The 22624-nt window shown below is 40.6% G+C and overlaps 1 protein-coding gene and 1 pseudogene across 1 annotated transcript in view; one reads left to right on the forward strand and one right to left on the reverse strand.

Annotated features, from left to right (window-relative positions):
* FER1L6 (fer-1 like family member 6) overlaps positions 1 to 14247 on the forward strand; it is a 72110-nt gene extending 57863 nt beyond the window's left edge. The window contains exons 35-41 of the mRNA XM_027726978.2: positions 1594 to 1736; positions 2278 to 2366; positions 4357 to 4455; positions 6706 to 6947; positions 7286 to 7449; positions 9907 to 10007; positions 13988 to 14247. Coding sequence (XP_027582779.2) covers positions 1594 to 1736; positions 2278 to 2366; positions 4357 to 4455; positions 6706 to 6947; positions 7286 to 7449; positions 9907 to 10007; positions 13988 to 14174 — 1025 coding nt within the window. The 3' untranslated portion in view covers positions 14175 to 14247. The remainder of the gene's footprint in view (positions 1 to 1593; positions 1737 to 2277; positions 2367 to 4356; positions 4456 to 6705; positions 6948 to 7285; positions 7450 to 9906; positions 10008 to 13987) is intronic.
* Positions 14248 to 17539: 3292 nt separating this feature from the next.
* LOC113991037 lies at positions 17540 to 17657 on the reverse strand (annotated as a pseudogene).
* Positions 17658 to 22624: the final 4967 nt, after the last annotated feature.

The following is a 22624-nucleotide window of genomic DNA, read 5'->3' on the forward strand; positions in this document are numbered from 1 at the left end:
TCTCTCAATCAAGATTCTGGTTCACTAAAATGAGATTCAGACAAACCAATATCAGACAAGATGATGGAAATGTGAAGCAAGGAAATATAGAACCAGATGGCTAAGACCGAAGTACTTATGTACACAAGTTTTTCAACATGATATACAGAAATAGTTTATAGCATACAGTCTTTGCATAATTCCTATCCAGATTGCTGTTCTGACAAGTACATCTGGATCATTATTTCCTGACAGGTTTCTGTGGTGGTCATCATTTGGATCTGTAAAACTAACAAATACTATGGATTTGAGCTCTAGAGGAGTACTAAAAAAAGGAAGCAATACCATTTCCACTGTACAGGTGGAGAAAATTGTATTTATCCATCCAGCTTTAAATTGCAAGGGAAAGGAGAATTCAGATAAAATAGAATAGTTCAGTTGGAAGAGACATACCACAATCATCTTGTCCAACTGCCTGTCCACTACTACCAGGTAGTCTAGGACTACCTGTAGCCCATGGGAAGAAATAGGCATCTTCAGAGGTAAAAACAGTCTTTACAAAGATGTCTTTGAGAGGATATGGGATATCATAAGACAATGTGTCATTACTACTGAGGGTGCCTGGCTGATTAGCTCAGGCTGGAGACCTTGCTTTTAGCTGGTTAAAATTAGATGAAACACATTGCACCTCAAGCACATGTTGGTGCACATGAGGGAACCAAGATTCATAACCTCAGGATCATCTCACTCTTTGAGCCACCAGGAAGGGTTTAATACCTACTGTTTGAATTCCAAATGAGCCTTTTGTCAACTACCAGCAATTTGGAGACAGCAACACCCATAGGAAAAGTGATAACAGTTTGCTGACACAAATAAATCTTAACCTTCTTCTCACTTAGGGACTTCTAATCTAGGAAATATCACTCTTCAAAAGTCTGGGCTTCTTTAGTGTGGAGCCCACACAAAAAGGGAGGAAAGAGAAACTCAAGAGCGCAAAAGACTTTCTCTTCTTTCTAATATCCACCCTACTTTCAATATTAGCACTAGTCCTTCCTTGAGGTGCCATTCTCTGGGGTCTCCCTTCCAGTGGTCAAGCTGAGCTGGTCAGAAGGTGACATTTGCTTGCCCATGGACTTCAACTCTCTTCCCTTGAGGTGTGATTCAGTTCTCCAGGAGGGTCTTTGCTGTAGCTGTCACAATGTAAAATAAGGTGTAGATAACTGTTAGTGCCTATTTACTGTCAGCTTTGTGAAATCCAAGTCGCCTTGTCTTTCATGAGCTTTAAAAATTTGCAATTTCTTGTAAAAAGGATAATTTGCAAGTTGCTTTCATCTTCTTGTTAAGAACTGCTACTGTAATAGTGAAATGATTTGCTATTTTACAGCTAAACTGCTGCTTAAGTGCTAAACTTTTAGTTACTCTGGTGGGTACCCTTATTTATGAGAACTAAATGCATTTCAAGGCCCTTCTTTATTTAGCTGGAATACATAGTCTTTCTGTTAACTCAAGCAAATTTTTAATTACTATTTTTAATAATTAATGGAACATATTACCAGGGGATTCAGTATTATAATTCAGCTCTCTTTGTTCTTTTTGTTTTCCTCTTCCCTATAGAGGAGCCAGTTGAATCGTATGAACATCTCTCCTTAAAGGTTTTACGTGCCTGGGAGGAAATCCCTGGAGCTGGACACAAATTGGTCCCAGAGCACATTGAGACTCGGCCTCTCTACCATAAGGATAAGCCAGGCATGGAACAGGTAGAGCAGCTCAGAGGTGGTGGTGATGGTAGACCCAGGAACAGTTTTCATTTCCTTCAGTTGTTGTGGTTTCTGTTTGTAGCCACAAACTTACAGAGTCAGCATCCAAGTGTTGCACCATACATGAAACTTTGTACTGTATCAACCTGGAAATTGTCACCCATGTGTGTATTACCCAATACACAGTAATCACACAAGTGTAACTGCTTATTTTCATTATTTTAAATGTTTTAGTTTATTAAATTAACAAAACCTCTTCTTATATTTGAAATTTGGTTCTTTTTTTATTGTTCATCAAATACTATTTTTACATGGATTTTACCTTGAAGTTGACAATGTTTGAGCTCTATTCCAACTTCACCAAATTCCTGAGAAATTGAATGAGTATGTGTATGAAAAAAATATATTGTATAGAAAGTTTATAGATGAAATCATGATTACATGAGAGTAAGATGGTTGATGCTCCAAGACAAAGTGATGGTTTTGGATGTCATAATTATTTTTAAAGCCTTTTAAAGATGTTTGTCTCTTTGATTTCAAGGGTCGTGTACAGATGTGGATCGACATGTTTCCTAATGATATGCCTCTGCCAGGACCCCCAGTGGACATTTCACCAAGAAAACCCAAAGGGTAATACTCTGTGCTTTCTCACAGCAATAACTTTTCAAAGACTGAGTATTTCTTAAGTGTCTGGAAATAAATAGAAAAAGAACTATTAAAAAAACCTCTCTGGTCCCAAGAAAAGTATTCTTGAGTTCACATGACTTCAAGTCCAACAAGATCATCTAGGTTGGTTTCCTCTGTTAAACAACTCAAAGAACTGTTGGTGATTTTTTCAGCAGGGGCTATCACACACCTCTTTTAGAAAGATCCTTTTTCATATAGAGATTACAGGTGGCTAGAGGCAAGAGTTTCTTAGTAATTCAGATGTTATCATCCACTTGTTGAGCTGAAAGAAGTAATTCCGGTTTCACTATCTCTTTCAGTGAGATAACTTGACCCTGGTTGAGCTCTTTAATCTGATGCAATAGTGTTATACCTATTGGATTTCCAGCACTTTGTTCAAAGATAGATCAAGAAACACATAAAGCAGTAACAAAGAGGCAAGATCTGTTTGGAAGGGCCTTCTTTCAAATTTCACATTTACTTATGCTGCTTTATGTGCAATAGTGAGCATAGCTCTTCAAGCTAATTGAATGTTTGTAAATAAAATACAAAAATGAGCAACAGACTTCTCAACCCATCCTATATTTTAGCAAGGCCCTTCCTGAGAATTTTGTGTCTGAAGCAGCATCAGGTAGCATCCCTGTATTATTTATGTTTGAACAGAATACAATATAACAAAAATGTGTTTGTTTTCCTCTCCTTTTATAAAAGCCAAGATTTGACAAAGAAACTAACAAACAAAAAAGAGTCCGTGTAACAATTACCTCCTTCAGACCATAACTTTCTATAAAACTCCTTAACAACAAGCATTTTCCAATCCAAAAAGATTTAAAGCTAATCATGCCCACAAAACCAAATTGTGGTTGCTGTTTTTGTAGCAGAGGAAAATACTGTCAAATATTAGTTATAAGAAAAAAAACTAAACGTGCAAACACAAGTTACACATCTTGCTGAGAATTGCATATTTGCTGCACCAAAATGGGCTCCAGGCTCCATAAAACTTCAAACACTTTGTGAAAACATCTCTCTCTTTTTGACAGTCTTTGGCTGAACAAGGCTCTGATGGAGCATTGCAAATGCAAGTTTCTTTGGCTAGTGCAGAGACTTGGCTTTCCTGGTCAACACCTTAAAAGCTCCATGACTTGATAACTTCTGGTTACTTCTGGAGCACAGTATCTGGTAACTTCTGCAGCATATTTTTTCACACCCTGAGATTGAGGCTATTTCCAAGACAAAATGTCTTGGAAATATCAGAAAAATCATATGTTGGTTCTCAAACAGATTTTTTGTCTTTTTTATTAATTTTGCAGTTCATACAATGACTCAAGGAATATCTCAATTTTTCAGTATCAGTTTTTTATGTCACCTGCAATATCCGTATTTCAGTTCAACCTTTGAGAGATATGGATGGATGGCCACCATAAATGTCTGTAGATAGGGAGTGGAAAGGATGGGAAAACTTTAATTCCTTTTACTGTTGTTTCTAAAGATGATTGTATTTGTTTAAATGAAAATATATCTAAGCAGTCCTTCTCTTCCCTTTTAATGCACTAGATTGCACCAAATGCAATGTTTTTAGGCATTTCTTCTGAAAAGCACCTCTCAGGGAATTCTGTTTTTTATTAGCAATCTGATCACTGTTTTGAAGACTACTCTGATGATGTTGTCCAGATCAACTTTGCCTTGTTTCACTGCAGCATTTTTGTGAAAAGAATTGAAAATGAACAGGCATATAAAAAGCAAGGAATTTTCCACACTTCCAAAGCTGGCAGTGACCCTGCTATTGTCCATCCTACTCCATGAGCTGAGGGGAACCAACACCCACAGTCTATCACTAAACTCTTGTAAATAGAAGAGGCCTGAGGCTGATGCACAAATACAACATTTCTCACTTTATAAAAGCATGATTTGATAGAGGTTTGCATTAGTGTCTGACTAGAGCTTTCTTTTTCAGCTATGAACTGCGGGTAATTATCTGGAATACAGAGGATGTAATTCTAGAAGATGAAAATATGTTTACAGGGCAAAAATCAAGTGATATCTATGTGAAAGGGTAAGTTCTTCAGCACTTCAAAATAACGTAGTATTTCATTAAAAAATCAGAGGAAAAAATCATGTGGTGAGAATATTCAATAAACTATTCAGTGACCTTGGCACTTTCTCTGAACGCCTGCCCAACGTTGGATACTGCTTTCTGTTTTATTTTTTCTCTCTTTTTTTCTCTTTTTTTCTCTCTTAAAATAAAGTAACTGTAAAATGACACTAGTTGTTAGTTCCTACGCAGACAGAGATGGCACAAGATGAGAACAAAACTCACAGTTTAGAAAACAGAGATCAAGCACTTACAGAACTTGAACTGTAAGAGCTTACACAGATGCAGAGAGGTTTGACATAGTCAGAGAAAAGGGTATTATGACCACATGAAAAACAAGAAAGCAGGTGTTTGCCAGGCTATTTCTATTGGAAATACCTTTTAACCTCATGAGGGGAGCATATATGGGTGAATGACCATGGCCAAGATGAGGAGAACATCGCATGGGATGATGCGATTGTAGCAGGTTACTTCTTAATTACTTGCCTCTTTTGGAGTACTGCTTTGCACTTTCTGCTTCTGAGCAGGATTTGAGGGAAGGTACCTGGTTGGAGGAAATTGTGGCAAAAGTGGCAGCATGAAGTACTGAAAAGTTCAGGTACCAGACTGATCTTAGATTTTTCCATTTTTCCACTACTGAAGAGCAGGATAAATATGCCAGTATGAATTCTCTCATTGTGGAATCCTGGAGAAATCTGAATTTGTGGAGCACTAGGCATGTGGCAAAATGAATTTCCTTAAAAACCTGATGCAGTATTGCCAATGACCAAATGCAATAAAAAAAAAAGCTGAAGGAGGGAGCACTGGGGCTAATGGATCAGGAAAGAGAGGATGTTTTCCACTTTGCTGGTTCTGAAAATCACATGAACATAATAAGATATCCAAAGCATAAGGACAGGGCAGTCTCGTAGTAGGTCTTACTCCTATGTAGGAAATACCTACATGAATTTTACCAGGGGAACTTGCATTAGCTCTGGGTGCCCCCAAGCTGTGTAGGGCACCAGGAGTGCCACCACTCCTTTGGAGCAGGTGATACTGGCCCAGATGAAGTACACACCAATACAGCCACTTGGCCCCAGTGTGCTACAGGGGCAGGTATTGCACACACTGACTGAGCAAACCCCCCCTTGCAGTTCCCTGAGAGGAGCTGGTCTGAAATCACTGGTGTTCACAGAGATATATCCAACTTAGCACTGAACTAACGTCTTCAGAGCAGTAGCAGAGTAGCTCTGAGAGCACAAAATTGAGGAATTAAGTAGGGAGCCAGCCTTTGTGCTGAGCTGTGTGATAACATGAGGACATCACCAGAGTGGTCTGACAGGGAAGCCAGGAGTGGAAAACTTTCTGCTTCTGTGTCTTAATGATGAAGACATGAATCTCATTATGTTCAGACAGTGCTTATGGCACTATATCTGTCACCATGCATGGATTTGCACTTGGGGCAATGCCATGTTTCAGGTTGTTACCATTTTTCACGATTCCTTGTTGAAATATTGGGACTTGCAGGGGAAAAATCACTCTGGATACAGCACAAAAATGCTAATGTTTACTCAAGCTGTGAATAATCATCTTTGGAACTAAAACATACCTACCTGGATCATTACCTCCATGGAGCTCTTCAGAGGAGAAAATTATGCTTAGGAAAACACTGTCCTTTTGTACCGTAGCACATCCAATATTGTGCACACCTTAGCAGAAACCAAGAAAAAAATCACAAAAAAACCCAGAAAGACTTCTACAGCCATACTTATGCCACGTTTATACCTCCAAACAGCAATTTAAGCTCCAACACCAAGCCCTGAAATCTGTCTTGGGATATTGACATAGAATTTGTTCGTGTGGCACATGAATGAAGGGTGATTAGTACTGGATAAATGACTGATACTGTCATTGCCTAAAGATGAGGATGTCCTGGCCAATAACAAATGATCAACTTGTATTTCGGGGTCTGATAGAAATAAAAATCCTGTTCTCACTCAGCTTTCGATCACCACAGGCCATTACTGCAGCCTCTGCCAATAATGCACAGCTGGGAGGTGGTTGAGATCCCCAATCCAGGGCTGTTGCTGCATATGTTGTTCAGTCCTGAACAGCATATTGCCTCTTACTGATTAGGCAGGAAGTAGTAAATGGTCCTGCCTGTAACCAAATAACCACAATTACAATTCAAGCTCCCCTGGTGACTGATGCTTTCCCCTGTGGTTCCTGTAGGTGGATAAAGGGCCTGGAAGAGGACAAACAGGAGACAGATGTACATTACAATTCCTTGACAGGAGAGGGCAACTTCAACTGGCGCTTTGTGTTCCCGTTCCACTATCTCCCAGCAGAGAAACAAATTGTGGTTAGTAAAAGAGAAAACATATTTTCCTTGGAAAAGACAGAACGCAAAATACCTGCAGAGCTGGTACTTCAGGTGTGGGATTTCGAAAGACTCTCTTCAGATGATTTCTTGGGTAAGTATGCAATGGGTCTGCCTGAACTTCACCTGAGGTCTCACGAGACCTGTGTTTTGTAGAGGTATGTACAACATGGTGTCCGAGTCCCAAATTCTGCTTGTCTTTTTCTGAAGAACCACATTGCAAGCTTACACATGTCTTGGAGAGTCACTCAGATATGATGATGCCAGGGCAATTAAAATGAAGGACTGACAGTACAGAGGGATTCCCTGCTCTGATGCTTGGGCCCAAGCTGCTGCATTGCTCTATGTATCTCATCTGGAAACTTGAATGCTGCTTGAATGCTTTTGTGTCTGTCTGGTCCCTGAGTGGTGTCACATTGTTTCTTCCTCCAGGTACTCTTGAATTGGACCTGAATGGGTTCCCTCAAGCAGTAAAGACAGCCAAAAGCTGTGACTTAGGAACAGTTTTGGCAGCAAGTGAAGAAAAGAAGATCTCCATATTTCAGCAGAAGCGTGTCAGAGGCTGGTGGCCTTTCATCAAGGCTGGGGAGCTCACGGTAGGCAGCTCACTACAGACGAGCAGCTTTTCTCTGGGGACTGATATGCTCTACTGAGATCCCGAAACAGATGCTAATTTTGGATATGCCATCTGAAGAACAGCCACCACTGGCAATCTGTAGGAGTCCTCTAAATGCTTTAGTGATTCTCCATAGATTTGGTTCAGAAAAACCCAGGCAACCAGAGCACTTTGTACTTTTTTTTTGCTTTCTTCCACTGTTTGTCTCCCAGCACACTGGATGGGTAAAGTGGAAAATCAGGTGTTTCCATCCAACTTTATGTCAGCTGAAGAAATCCAGGAAAGGATCTCACCTGATTATTTATTTCTTTACTGTTTATGTCTAACTTCAACCTAGGCAAAGGAATTGATTTTGGAGTCTACCATTATTCACCTTGCCAGTGGCACATTTCAAGTAGAAAAAGCACAGTCTCCTCTTCTTGTTGCAGTATGCTCAATATTTTTTGGTATAGAGGAATGCAAAGGACAATGACAGCTTCCCCATAACTCTACAAGACTTGTTATGTTAGAGGAATCCTCCTAAGAAGAATATAAATGCTGTCACACAAATTTTCATTTACCTGAAGCCTCTAGCATAACGAGGCTTGCAGCAGGGTGTGAATCTCACTCAGAGCGTACCTAAACATTTCACAAAATGACAGAATTGTTAGGGTTGGAAGGGACCTCTGGAGATCATCCAGTCCAACCCCCAGTCCAACCCTAGGGAAGGAAACCCCAAACTAACGTGCCTACATGGCCATGATGTTTTGGAAGCTTGAACCCAAACCTGGGGGAGCCCTATTCTAGAATTAGTGTGGTTTTTAGGTGCATTCAGACCCCTGTGGGGACACAGACCAAGAGCTACAAGCTACATTCCTGTAGTACAACCTCTACAAATTCACGGGCTTTGCTCCTTTTTAGGGGATCTCCTACTGTCTCTAGAATTTTCATTGATTCTCTAAGGGTTTTCCTAAACCTCGCCATTCCTTCCTATTTCTGTCCATTCCAGCAACAAGAATGTTTTAATAAAAGATGCCATCTTCAAGTTCGTTGCCTTCTTCAAACTGAATGTGACTGTGTACTTTCTAAGGATTTAGTGAATGAACTCCACTCCTAAATCCCTTCTTTACTGCCATTTTCTCAGCTCTAGTACAATCGATTCACTTTCTCACAGTCTACGTTCGTCTCTTGATGCCCTTGTCTTCCACATTCATGCCTTTTATCTGCATACTTCTTTCAGCCCCATTCTGTGCTGAATCCCAGCCCCTGGCCATAGATCAACACTTTAGATTAACACCCTCCACAAATTTATGGGGTAGGAAAATAACAAATATATGAAGAGCCATTTGTCTGTTTTTAATCTGTCACAGATTTTATGAAGTTGATTTGATTTATTCATTTTTCATTGTAACTAGAATCTTTAAATCTTGGAAATCTTCACTTTTTTTTCCTTTGGCCTAATTAAATCTTTAGTGGAGACAGCGCTGAAGAACAGACCTGATCCCTGAACAGGGAAAAGGAAGAACCTCTCTGTAACCTAACACAGACAGAAATATTACAACAGAAATATCAACAGATTTGTTGCTGCGAGTGCAAGGGAAAAAACAAAAGTTTAACCCACGTGTAGGAAGATCTAACTTCCATAGCAGAAGTTGTAATTTCTACTATGAGTTCAAATCACTCATATTACATATTCCTACTGCAAGCTGCAGGAGGTACAATCTTTTATAAGTAATAATATTCTACTGGTCACTCAGCAAGCTTTAATGACTTATCACAGTGAAAACAAGCACTAAAATAGGAGTTATATTCCATTATGACTTTTCTGAAATCTAGAAATTATCAGTAAGTTGGTGCTGAACAAAGTTGTCCTTTTGTTACAACTCTGAGTATCATCTTCTGGCCACCCATGAAGAAAAAGGGCTCTGGACCACCCTGCTAGTCTCCTATTCTTTTAGCCCAAACAGAGCTCTAGGGCTGCATGATATTTCTGCACAAGGTCTTATTTCTAACCATCTTCCTTTTGTGAGCTGAGACCCAACAGCTACACTGCTACAGCACTTGTGACTTGCTGAATTTCCCCCTGCTGATGGGCTACATCTTGTCCATGTCAGCAACACAGCTTCCAGCTTGGCCATCCAGATCTGCCAGGATGTGTCATAGAAGATATATCTTCTCAGATTAGTTATGCTATAATTTAGGAAGCAGAAAATACATTTATGAGCCTGGAAGAAAATATTCCACTTCTCTTTCCTCACAGTTCTTTAGCATAAGTGAGGAATCTGGTGCCCGGGCTTTCCTTTGTGGTTTCCCTAAGACTGCCAAGACTATCTTATTTTCTTTAATCAATTTCCTTTGCCCTCATTTGGTTTCATCATTTCTCCACAAGAAGAGTCCTACTGTGATTTAGTGATAATAACCCAAGATTGGATGCTTACCTGTGATGTCTCTGATGCAGGGCAAGGTGGAAGCTGAGTTTCACTTAGTCACAGCAGAAGAAGCTGAGAAGAATCCAGTAGGAAAAGCTCGAAAGGAGCCTGAGCCCTTGGAAAAACCCAAGTGAGTATGAGTATACTCATTAAACAGGGGAGGCAGCCTGGCTGCTGGCACTTGTAGCTGGCATTACCTTCCAGGTTAGCTCAATAGCTGACCTGGCACATGATAACATCTTAAATCATCATAATTTACAGGTATACCCAACACCTCAGTTTGGTCACCTATAAAGATCAGATGGCTTATATTTATTATATTAATAATAGAATCATTTAGATTGGAAAAAACCTCTCAGATCGTTGAGTCCAACTGTTATTCTGGCACTGCCAAGTCCACCACTAAACCATGTCTCTAAATAACATATCAACATGTTTTTTAAATACCTCCAGGGATGGAGACTCCACCACTTCCCTGGGCAGCCAGTTCCAATGCTTGATGACCCTTTAAGTCAATAATTTTTGTCCTAATATCCAATATAAACCTTCCTTGGAGCAGCTTGATGTCATTTCCTCTCATTCCACTGCTTGTTACTTGGGAGAGGAAGAGGCCATACCCCAGCTGGCTACAACCTCCTTTCAGGTAGTTGTAGAGAACGATAAGGTCTCTCCTGAGCCTTCTCTTCTCCAGGCTAAACATCCCCAGCTCCCTCAGCTTCTCCTCATAAGACTTGTGCTCCAGACCCTTCACCATCTCCATTGCCCTTCTATGGTCATGCAAATGATATAACTTTGAAATTGTTTCTCTACTTTTATTGTACTTCATACTCAAAGGATGAAGATGCTTATTTTTCATCATAAGACTTTTTAATGAGGACATTTTAAGTAGTTTAGCAAAGGCAAATTATCTAGAAGGAGCATTTTAGCTTTCCGTATTTGTCACATTAAAAAATATCATTGTCTGAGATTTTTTGCATTTTGAGAAAAGGTACATATAGTCTATTTTGGTTCAAGTGCTTTGTTCTACTAAAGTAATGAGATACATTAAATAAAAAAGAAAAGAGAGAGAGAGAGAAATTGATGTTATATTTCCTGCTACCAAAGCTTCTAAAAATCCATTGCTAATCATAATGGTAATCATCACACATTCTGTTTAATTTTCTTTGTTTGATATATATCTCCTGATAAACATAAAAAAAAGAGGAAACAGCATAAAGGAATTGCCAATACCCTTTAAAAGGGTGTAAATTTATCCTGAAAATTAGAGATATCAGAGACTTGTTGAAAACTAACCTTGGAAAGACTTTAACCAATCATTTCACCCAACATCTTTGCCCAAAGGCAGGATGAGCTATGTCTAACACATGTCTGCCTCAAAGATTCCCAGTAATAGAAACTAAAGCACTATCTTACAGAGGAGCAAGGACTGGGATAGCTCTGAAATACACGTGGTGGGAAGCAATCAGCTTAGGGAGTTTTAAGAAGAGTGTACTGTGCAACAGAAGGATTACTTGTCCAGGAGGTTGTCAACAGGTTGCAAAAGGCACCATCACATTTTCCTCTCATATTTTCAGTCCCACCTCATGCACCCCAGGCATCCTGGGGCCCAAGTCTTCCCTGTGTTTTCACCTCATGGGCATTTAGTTCACAAATGTACTGGTGGGCCAAAAGGTTGTCACTAGCCTGGTGGCCCCTTCTCTGCTGCACACTCAGCCTGGAGTTGTTTTGATCCAGAAACCATAAAACCAGAGTCTTCCTCCAGATCTTGCAGTGAGTAATCAGAGGCTCCACATCACATTTCTGTGATGAAATACACAGCCAATACATAGCTCAATGCAGTTCTAGTCTTAATTAGATATATGACTCAATTAAATCAAGATTAGGGTGGGGCTAGTGTCAGTCAACACTACCCATCTCAGAAGCAAAACATTCAGGCTCCTTTTGTAGCTGCTCATGCACAGGTGGGGGAGTCAGCCCATTTACGTGCCACATATCCTAGGATGGGAGCTGGGGAAAGAGATGACTTGTCCTTTAGAAGGTCCTTCCTCTGCCCAGACAACCCTCGACTGACCAGGCCAGGCACTAAAGTTAGGCAAAATAAATCCTAAGGTTACTAAAGCAATATCAACTTTTGAATAGTAAAAACTAATTTAGCTAGACACCCACTTACTGGGAAGAAAATAAACTGGTAGTTGAAGACACTGCATGCCTCAGTTCCATTAAAGTTTAAAGGTATTAAAGTTCACCAGCTCAGTGCCTCTGAGTGATGGAGTATGTGGTTCATATATGTAGAGTAGTCACAATCAGCTGAGAGATAACTGTTGCTGCCCTTCAAATGAGTCCTCTTCAGGAAGGAAGGGATCTCAAGGAGCTTTGTTTCAGGACCTCCAGATCTCTATGCCAGTACTGTAAGTTTTACTTTTTTTTTTGCTCATCATGTAGGATCACCCAAAGAAGCACAGAAATTTTCAGATTGTTTTGCATAATTAAGTTTTTTTTTAATTAAGAAACAAAATAATTTCAAAACCAAAATTATCTTCTAGGAGCTGTAGACAGTAGCAGGCTCTTTAATATGCCAGAGCAAAGGTGGATGAAGATTAAATGTCTGCGAACTAGAGAGAGAAACATGTAAATGAAAAATAGGGTGCAATGAGTATAATTTCCTGCTGGCCAAAGCACCATGAGGTTATCCATCTCTTCATCTCTGCTGATCCAGACAGGATGCTTTTCCGGATGCAGTCTGTTACCATAAATGCACTGCTATAACTGGTACTGAATTCTATTGCCTACGTTGCAAAGAAAACAAATTAAATGAGCAACAGTCTGGGTTTTTTCTCTGCTTTTAAAGGTTATGAAAAGCCCTTCAGCAGATGGAACATGCAGACTATTCTTCAGAGTATCCAGTTTTTTAATAATTCTTTTTAACCTGGAGGGCTTACTTGTTGATTTATTTCTGAGTCATTTCCACCTTAGTATAAAATACAGTCTTTAATTAAAAGATATTTAGTTGGCCTTTTAGATTTACAGACTTTCTGTCACATTGGTATTCACTTCCACATGCTGAATGCTGAGTTCACCAGATAACTAAAACATTATTTAAATTCCTGAAACAGCTTTCTGGAGTGAGACACAGCCATAGTTTTGTGTGACCTTCAGTTAATTTCCTTCTCCTTATTGCTGCACCATCTGCACAATTACAGCAACATTGGATAAGAAAAACAACCTGCCCCAGTTTTGCAGAGGTTAATGTTGCTCCACACCAATGTATTCATCAGGTCACCCCATCATACAAAGCTGCTTTGGGTAGGGCTGTTGAAGTCAGAGGCATAGTGCCCTCCCAAGCTGAGTGGAATGTCAGCGGAGAGGCTATGCCAACATTTCTCCTAAGAAGGACACTATTTTCCTCTCTGTATGCAGTCAGCTTTGTTGTACAGTGTGAAGAAACTTCTGCTTATGGAGGAGAATACAACATGGGGCAACATTTGTTAAAAACCTGGGTTGTGGGATGCAGATATTCTCCACTAGAAGTAGGTGGCTCTTCTTCATGTACACAAGAAAACTACCCCAGTTTCATCTTATCATCGTTTCCTGTTTTCAGGGGGGCTCTTTTAAATTTCCTCCTGAAAATACACCATTTTCCAGCATATGCCAGATCTGAGCTGGTTCTTACTGTCATGGCACTGTGACTATCACTGTGCAATCATCTATTTTGTAGTGGCTCATTACCACTTTCGTGATGCTAAATTCTTTAAAATGATGGGAAAGCTTTTGTACTCAAGTTCAAGATGCCTGCATGTTTTCTTTAGGATTTATCATGATCTTATCTGTAATTTTCAACTCCATATCGTGACATAAATTGGAGTATTTATGAAGTGTAAACTGGAGTTTCATTTTGAGTGTTGTGCAGAGCTTGGGCTTGTGGACGGGTGGAAGAAAAGTGACCCAATAGCTTTGTGAAACTCGTGGATGTTCCCTCTAAACTCTGTAGTAGGTTCCTGGTAGTTAAAGGTCCTTTTTAGACTCAAATGTATATATTTTGCAGTGTGATAACTTTGAAAAGAGATGGATCTGCCTTTACAAAAGTTTTTCTTTTTCTTTCATCCCCTTTAGCCGACCAGACACATCCTTCTCTTGGTTTGTAAATCCTTTCAAGTGTTTGTATCACCTGATCTGGAAAAATTACAAGAAGTACATCATCATCGGCATAATTCTTCTTATTCTCGTTGTCTTCCTGGTGCTCTTCATCTACACACTGCCAGGTGCAATCAGTCAAAGGATAGTTACAGGAAAAATGTAGGTTATGGCTCTCATTGTAATAAATCATATACAAAAACTTCAGCTAAAAATAAAACTCTGACAATAAGAATTAATCAACCTGAAATGCCTCTCATTCCTTGTAAAAAGAAAAATAACTATTTACATCAGAAACTGGAGCTCTCAGAATATTTTAATATCTTTCTTGAATGCTCATTCACACCCAGCCTTTATGTATGTTATCATTACTATATTGGTGCAGCTTTATTGACATTATTATTGAAAGTGTCATTATGTAGCTAAAAGTGAGTTTGAAAGTAAATTCCTCAGTACTATGCAGAAACTGATTTGTCAGTCAAGTATTTATTTCTATGGACAAATGATTAAATATTAAGAGCAAAATCTGTATACAAAGATAAACGTAGTCTTTGCGTAGTTTTGTAATTCATTATTTTAACTGTTTTTCTTAATTATTCTAACTGTTTTTCAATGACCGTATAATGACATGCTTATTTTTAGATAAAAGGTTTTGTTAAAAAAACTAAGGTTAAATTGTCTCATTTGATGTCATGTGCAAAATTCATCCTGCACCTCTCAGTAGGAATGCTGTGCTCTATAAAAACATCTCACACACTCATAAATAAGGTACGTGCCAGTGAGGTAGAAGCCGAGACTGGAAGAACCTTTTTCAGTTGCAGTTTGAAAGTGTTGGAGGTTGCTGGAGGAGAGGGATCAGGAAGATGAGGACTCAGCCATGGGTACTGCGGTAGCAAATGATCCTTGTAGAGGACAGGGAGCAGGCAGAATCCTGCTGCTTGAAAAGCAGAGCCAAAGAACAGTAGAAAACAGAAGGGCAGCAGAGTGAAACAAGCCATGGAAGATTAAAGAAAACAAGGAATAAAACCTTACACAGTTGTCAATGTGGAAATCCTCACCCTAAATAATACAGCAAATGCTGCTGCCTGTGTCATGCTCAAGGCAAGGTTTAATAACTCAGTGACCTTACTTGGCCTTAAAATGAGTGGTTATGAATTTGAAATAGCTATTGAAATCTCCTCCAGTCTCACCCATGGTTAGACATGTTGTAAAGGTGACCTTTCAGAAAAGGTTTTCCACTATGCTCCACTCATACAATGTGTGAGCACCCTTTGCACACTTCGAAGTATCAAAAGGCAAGACAGAGATCCTATAAATGCTGATAATTCTGCCAAGCTCGGGGTGCAGGAATAGAAAAGCAGACATCTTAATAATTTTCAGAGGCCACTTCTAAGGGAAGCTTGTCTGGTACTGCTTGCACCCGGCCTGTTAAGGCTGTGCAATGAGCCCCTGTGTTCCCCTCTAGCCTACAGCTCAGGTAATTGCATTATTCTAAAAAATTAGTGTCAGTGAAATTTCCAAAGAGAAAGTATTTTACATTTGAAAAGCATTTTAGAGGCTTATTTTGGATGGGATGAATTGCTCTAGAAGTTTCTCATTCCACTTATGATAAAGGCAGATGGCTAAAGGCAGGCTGAGATCCCTACCCATCCAGCAGATTGTGACTCAGTATTTCTTCTAAATTTCATGTTCTAAGTATACAGTAAATAAAACTAAATTATCTAGATATATGAGTAAATACATTACAACTAGACATGTGGCAAAGAACCACAGTGGATGAGGTTTTTTGTTGGGCTATTTTCCTTTAGAAGTGGATTTAATATGACCAAGACATTAGAACACATGGTTGAATCTGCACTAGTTAAAGATAGCAATTCAACACAGTGATGTGGAAAGGTGCTGATCACCCTTGAGTCCATCTTTGTCTCGTGTCCCTCTTCATTGGGCCCTTACCTGGTAGTTCTCTGCTTACACAGCATGAGTGACACATTCCTCTGAAACCACTTGTTTTTCAATTTTGTGCTATTTGGCAATTGAGCCTGTATGAAACAGAAAAGGAAATATTGTTTCTCCTAATATGTCTCACCATACCATGAATTTTGGAAATGCAATTTAAAAGCTCCAATAAGAGCAAATCAAATTATTTTGGTGCAAAAGGTGAGAGATGAATATTGACAAGCAGAGCGTATTGTGACAGCCAGAAAGGCAATGGATCTGATTTTTTTCCAGTGTGTTAGGTCAGTGGTCCTGATCCTGCATGGCAGCTGCTGTATCCATCTGTCCTTACTCTGCTTGTTTGCTCTTGCTGCCTTGAAGTGTGTGGATCACTGGACTGTGGCTTGAGGCCCCTGCCCTTGCCAGAGGGTCTGGCTGAGCAAGGACCATACAAAGACCCTGTCCTCCTTCATCCCTTGCATCCCAGTGAAAATTACCATCTCCTTCACTCCTGCTGCCCCTGGGGTCTTCATTCCCCTGCAGCATGATCATTCCTGAGCCACTTGTATCATTGAACACTCTGAGAAAGTCCTGCATTCTAGACAAAAAAGGTATCATGCAGACCAGATGCAAGCAAGCTAACTCTTCCACAGCTCTTAAACTGCCTGTCACTACACTCAACACATGTAGGCTGAGCTGGATAGCATTGTCTTATGGGACAAAGCTGAATCAAACACCTTTTGATGATCTCACAGATGGCTACAAAGTAAGTAGAGAGGCAGGGCTGTCAGTAAGTGTTAAAGAGACAAAATATAGCAGCACTCAATGCTGGACTACTCATACAGATGACAGATGTAATAGTTTTGCATCTTAAGTGAGTTTATGGTGACATGGGGTTTGTGGTTAACAGAGAGGGAGTTTTATTCCGAGGACTGTTGTTATTGTCAAAAGCTCCTATCAATTTCACTCAAAAAAAAGAGATCCTTACCCTGAGCAATTAATCAACATTAATCTACAATTATGCTGGCTCAATTTTGAGTCCAGCTGGTGCAACTTGGAGTTTTATCAACAGGTTTCTGACCACAAATAGCTCATGAAATAGCACGCAACACCCAGCTCCAACTGGATATTTTTTGCTTAGATTTTTTTTTTTTGTTTGGTTTGGTTTTTTGTTGTCGTGGGGTTTGTTTTGTTTTGTTTTGTGTTTTTTGGTGGGGGGTGCTTTTGTTCATGTCCCCCTCCCAATCTTCTTGAAAGGTTAAAATTCTGGAGAAATTGAAGAGATTTTACTTGCAAAGACATTTCTTTCCTGCTCAAAAGGTTTGAGAGCACTCTGGTTGATGTTCATGTGATCATAGACCCAGAAGTTAGTTTATCTAAAGCTTCGACAGTGGGGCATCTCCCTACCACTACATCCAGCCCCTGGACTTCCCCCTTTTTACACTGTATGTGTTAGACCATCTCAAGCCAGTCTTGGAACCTTGCAATAAGTGCAAGATGTCCCAGAATCACAGAATCAAGTAGGTTGGAAAACACCTCTGAGATCATCAAGTCCAACCTTTGACTTAACACCACCTTATCAACTAAAATTAAAAGAGCCTACAGCACCCAGTATTGCCAGGCAGTCTCCCATCCAAGTACTAACTGGGCCCAACTCCGCTTATCTTCCGAGATCAGATGAGATCAGGCATTCTCAGGTGGGGTGGCTGTAGACCACATGTTCTCCACCTCCAGTCTGATTTCAAGGCAAATAAAAGTGGTCACAGCAGTGCATTAAGAGTCATGGACTCAGGGGGTGAAGAACTGAGTCATTTATTCAAAGGGTCGCAACCCCTTTATAGCCAAACAAAACCAGAAAACATTCCTTATAAGGCAAAAAGTGTGAATGCAGCATCTGATTGGCTGCTAGCTGTCACCTGGGGAGATGGCAGTTTTCGGAGTTACAAACTCATCCCTGTAATGAGTTGCTCTGTTCTCTGCAAAGGTCTGTTTTTTTTCCAGGCCCTATTTCCCACAGGTCACTACCACTCAGGATATACTAGGGACATATCAGAAAAAGGAAGGTATTACCCAGATCTTTGAAGCTTATTCCTCACCTAAAGGTTCCCTAGAGCTTTCATGTTTAACTACCACCACTCTTGCTGGCTGCATAGATATGAGACAGGTGTATCCACCCTACATGGAATATAACAAATTGCCATCTGAGTGCACTGAATTGTTCCACAAATCATAGAAGTATCTGGTAACATTGCAGTTACTGCTGCTCTGGAGGTGTTTCTTGGGAAGGTGGTTTCGTCGGGGTCATGAAGCCAGTGGGGTGGAGGGGAGTGTGCAGGGGGTCTTCCCTGTCTGCTTTCTGCAGAATATTCTGTGCCTTATTCCCAGCCTGCAAACTGCACTGGACCCAGCAGATTGGTCTCATAGTGACTAATGACTAAGTTTAAATCACTCACATTTGGAAGAAACAAATTCCCTGATGAGGTGCTAAAAGAATTTTTTTCCTCCACATGTTAGTCACAGAAATGGCTTTTGATTGCCAGGCAGAGCTCCTCATTGCTCTGTGTGCTGACTCTGAGCTCCAAAGGGATATTTATGATCTTGGCTGAATAGCCTGCTTGCTGTCAGCTCCTAAGTGCTGAGCACTGTCTCCTTCCAGACTAATTTATACATTTTGTATCAGCTATTTGTGACTGGGGAAAAGCTCAACCTAGGATCTGGTTCCAGCCTCCCAGACATTTGGTATATGACAACCACCTCTCCTTTCCACTTCCTAATTAATCTCTGTCTCAAAAGTAAACAAATAAATTTTCATATATTTCTGATGGAGAAAGGAAAATTTATAAAAATCTTTCAGACTGCCTCTCTTTTAATCACTTCTCTAAGCAGGTATGGAGACTACTCAGAGCTACATTAATGAGCAGAAACTGTGTGTCTGCTTCCTGGATGCCTCTTCCGTGGCTCCAGGACTCTGTGTCAGTAACAGAGGCCGCCTTCATTAAGAATCAGCTGGAAAGATCTCTGGCTGTTCTCTCTCTCCCTCTGACTGAAGAGTGGCCCTGGCTGAACTCTCTGTGATAACACTGACAGCTCATTAACTGGCTAATTCCAACACCCTGTTTTTTCAGAGTTACCTGCTCATCACAGCTCAGAATTTATTTCATATTGCAGCTCCTCAAAAGGACTGTGCTTGACCCACTGGAGCAGGAGAACAGCATTACTAGCAATGCCTCCCCCTCTTGCTGTGATGGTGGCTGATACTGTTTTCCAAGCACCATTGTTCCTGCCAGTAAGCCACTGGAAAGTCACAAGTGTGGCTGCAGGCAACTGCTGGCTCAGAAATTGGAGTGAAGAGGAGGCTAACGATGGGGGGAAAACCACCTTCAATTTATGTGTCCAGGTGCAGCCTGCATTTTCCCTTGCCAGGCAAGTCAGGCACTGAAAACGTGGCAGACCTGCAGGCAATATCTGCAGGTGCTGTAAGACTTCTTCCCTAAAATGTCTTTTCGGACAGGCACGTGCAGAAATTTGGTATCCAATAGTGGGCAAAATCAAGAATCATTGGAGACTGGGAAATACTGTAATATATATAAAAATATATAAAAAATATAGACCAAGATCTCTTCAGGTGTCTACATTTTTAGGTAGGATGGTTGAACATTATAGTTGTGCTGCTGACACTTCCTCCAGTGGATTCCTTTTCCTCTGGTTCTTTGTTGTTCTCTGCAGTTCTCATCGAGAAGGGTGTTCCTGTGCCCTCAGTCCCTGAACCAGGGCAGTCAGCCACCCTGGGATACCTCAGAGTGATCCTTCACCCACTTTTGCTACCTGCAGCCTAAGTGGCTACAGCTAGTCCAGCTGCCTATCAATCCTTCATTCTGGATCAAAGCAACCTTGCACCCAGGAGCAGTGGTTACAGCTGCCAAGAGACAGATTTCAGGCACAAGGAAATCCTGATAGGTTTGTCATGCCCAAAGCATGTTGGTACATGTCATTCTGCACTGCAGCTTACATGCCAGCTTTGAGGAAAACATTAGAAAAAGAACCAAATGCAATTCCAAAGGCTGTTGATGCATCATGAGAGACAAGGATTTATTTTTTTGTTTACTTATTTGTTAGTGATGTTTCTTTCTCCTGACAGATAAGCAATAGTTAATCCTCTCCAGAAACAAGCACACAGCTCTGATATACTGACAAAGCACTGGTCTGTCAATATGACTGTACAGCAAATAAACATTGGCTGTGTTTAGTGCTTATGATGAACTTTTAATTAGCCATAGCAATAAAACCTCACCAAAGCACTTAACAAAACACTTTTCAAATGCCTCCTGACACCATCATTATGCTCTTGGCTCTTGATGTGTGAATAGTTCGACCCAGGAGAGCAGATTTGCCTTCGACTGTTGGCTCTCTGGAATTGGTACCCACAGTGCAGACGGATGGACACACACAGCTTGTGCGAAAGTGCTGCACTACAGCAGCTTCTAAGGCTATTTTAGTGCCTTGGAACACAACTGCACTAAATACAGGGCAGAAAAGTCAATATGTTAAACAAACTGTGATAATAGGAGTAACCCATCATTAAGAGGAGTAGTGAGAGTCATCTTATTCTGCTCAGTTAGCACATTTCTTCTCCTTCAATATCTTAATTTGGAAATAGTTTGCATGTCCCAAGTTCTGCTTTGACTGAATGCTGGAAGGGTACAGTTTACACAAATATACCATGAGCATCTATGGGGTTTGCTGATGGCTCTGGAAGCTGGATTTTGATGTACCATGGCCAAGTCTCCCTGTTCTTGGCAAAAGGAATTGGAGTAGCTATTTGTGAGGACCACTTATGTGTGTAAAATGTGACAAATATGGAGAATGGTTTTCAAAGCCAGGGGCAATTTTCCCTCCCAGGGGCATGATAGACATTTAACAGAGTTGAATATCTGCCTTCTCCAGTGCTCTCTGTGTGATCCTGCGTCAACATCTCTCACTGGTGATGGTCACTTCCCACCATAGACCTTTGCAATGTGGGGCCAACACATGTGAACAAAAAGTGGGAATTTATTAGCTCATCAAGTTGTTGGAGTTTGAGATACAAAAGGTTTTTCAGATTGAAAAGTGAAGCTGGGCTGCTTTGTCAGCATATTTTTTTCTGTAACACCTGTGATGAAGAAAGGAAAGATGGAAAGGCTGAACACTTTTTACTGGCTCAACATTCTTTGGTCAGGGCATTTTTGGCTTGTAAAAACATAGATTGTCCAGGCAGCTAAAAAGGGAAAGTTGGGGAAGAACCATGCTTGTAGTCCAAATCCCATTACAGCACATTATAATTCCACTGACTGTAGAGCACACACAGTGCCTTGGATCAAGAGCCAAAGCATCTCTATTTCCAAGAATCTTACTTTCTCTCACATCACCTTTGGTTTGGGGGCTGAAATTTTATAGTTGGGGTTTTTTTTCCCCATTTAGTGATTTTAGAAGTCAGCAGGATTTAGGGATAGAGAAGCATAGACTGATGAGAACTTGGTTTTTCTGTATCAGATTGGAGTCATCAAGGCCTTCTGTCCACCCAGAAGCAGCTGAGTTTTTGCATCAATCCTTGGGGGCCTGTTCCACAAACGTACCCCAGAGTCTGTGGTCTTGTGCAGCTGAACTTCCCCTTGCCAAAGCCTTTTCTTACTACATTGGGCAAATTATTTCCCAGCAGGCATTAGGTTATCCGAGGTGTTCTTCCCATTGGGGCCAAAGAGGAAAGCTGCACCGGTAGATCACTTAAATCTGTAGTCACTGGGATGCTGACTGAATTCCCTGTGGTATCTGGGTGTGTGTCAGACCCCAGACACTCCACTGCTTATGCCAGACATGTAACCTCTTTTAGGCACAGGATAGGAAAGGTCTGATATCTGCCTGAAAGGTTGTTCTACTTGGTTAGTATTCTGATATGCCAATTTATTCATGGCAAGAAAATGATCCTGCTACACACAAACCTAAAGGCTGGCTGCCGCCATCACTTACATTTTGGTAGCTTCTCAAAAAGTGAAAGGTTTGACTTTTTTTTACTCCCATTCATTTTGCTCCCCCTGCAAGTAAGTTTCTCATGAGAAAGTCCTACAGGATGCTCCTGAGGACTCCCAGAAAGGCTGGGGGACTGACACCTGGGAAGAGAAATACCTATTCACTATTTGAGTCTGGTCTTGGAATGGCTGCAGTATTTAACAAGCTCTTTTGATTATACCTTGCTTTGTTAATTGATCCCATTGAACAGGGCTGAAGGACAAGCAGAGTGTGATACGAATCCTACCTTACCTTTGGGTGACTCCCTGCCTTCAGACTTCTCCTCTGCATTCTTCAAGGGTACAAGGTTCTCCCTGCAGTCCATGATCACAAGACATGGTTTCCAAATCAGCTTTCACTCACTGCTAAAATTAAACATTCGCCATTGCCAAGCCATCTTCTAAAACTCCTGTTTCTTCTCCCCTGTGCCACCTGTTCCCAGTACTGCAAGAGCAGAAAAGTAATTCCCTCTTTGGAAGAAAGCAACCTCATTTTAAATAGTGATGCAGTAAACTTTTTCCACCAGCAATGAAAAGCAGTCACACACCCGGTTTAACTGGTGTCTTCGTTGTTTCATGTGGCGCAAATTCTCACAGCATGTTATTTACTGAGCCTATATTATTGACTTTCTTCAGTTAT

The sequence above is a fragment of the Pipra filicauda genome, unplaced genomic scaffold (assembly GCF_003945595.2).
Source record: "Pipra filicauda isolate LSUMZ 115617 unplaced genomic scaffold, ASM394559v2 scaffold25_size4600443_pilon, whole genome shotgun sequence".
In the NCBI taxonomy this organism is placed as follows: domain Eukaryota; kingdom Metazoa; phylum Chordata; class Aves; order Passeriformes; family Pipridae; genus Pipra; species Pipra filicauda.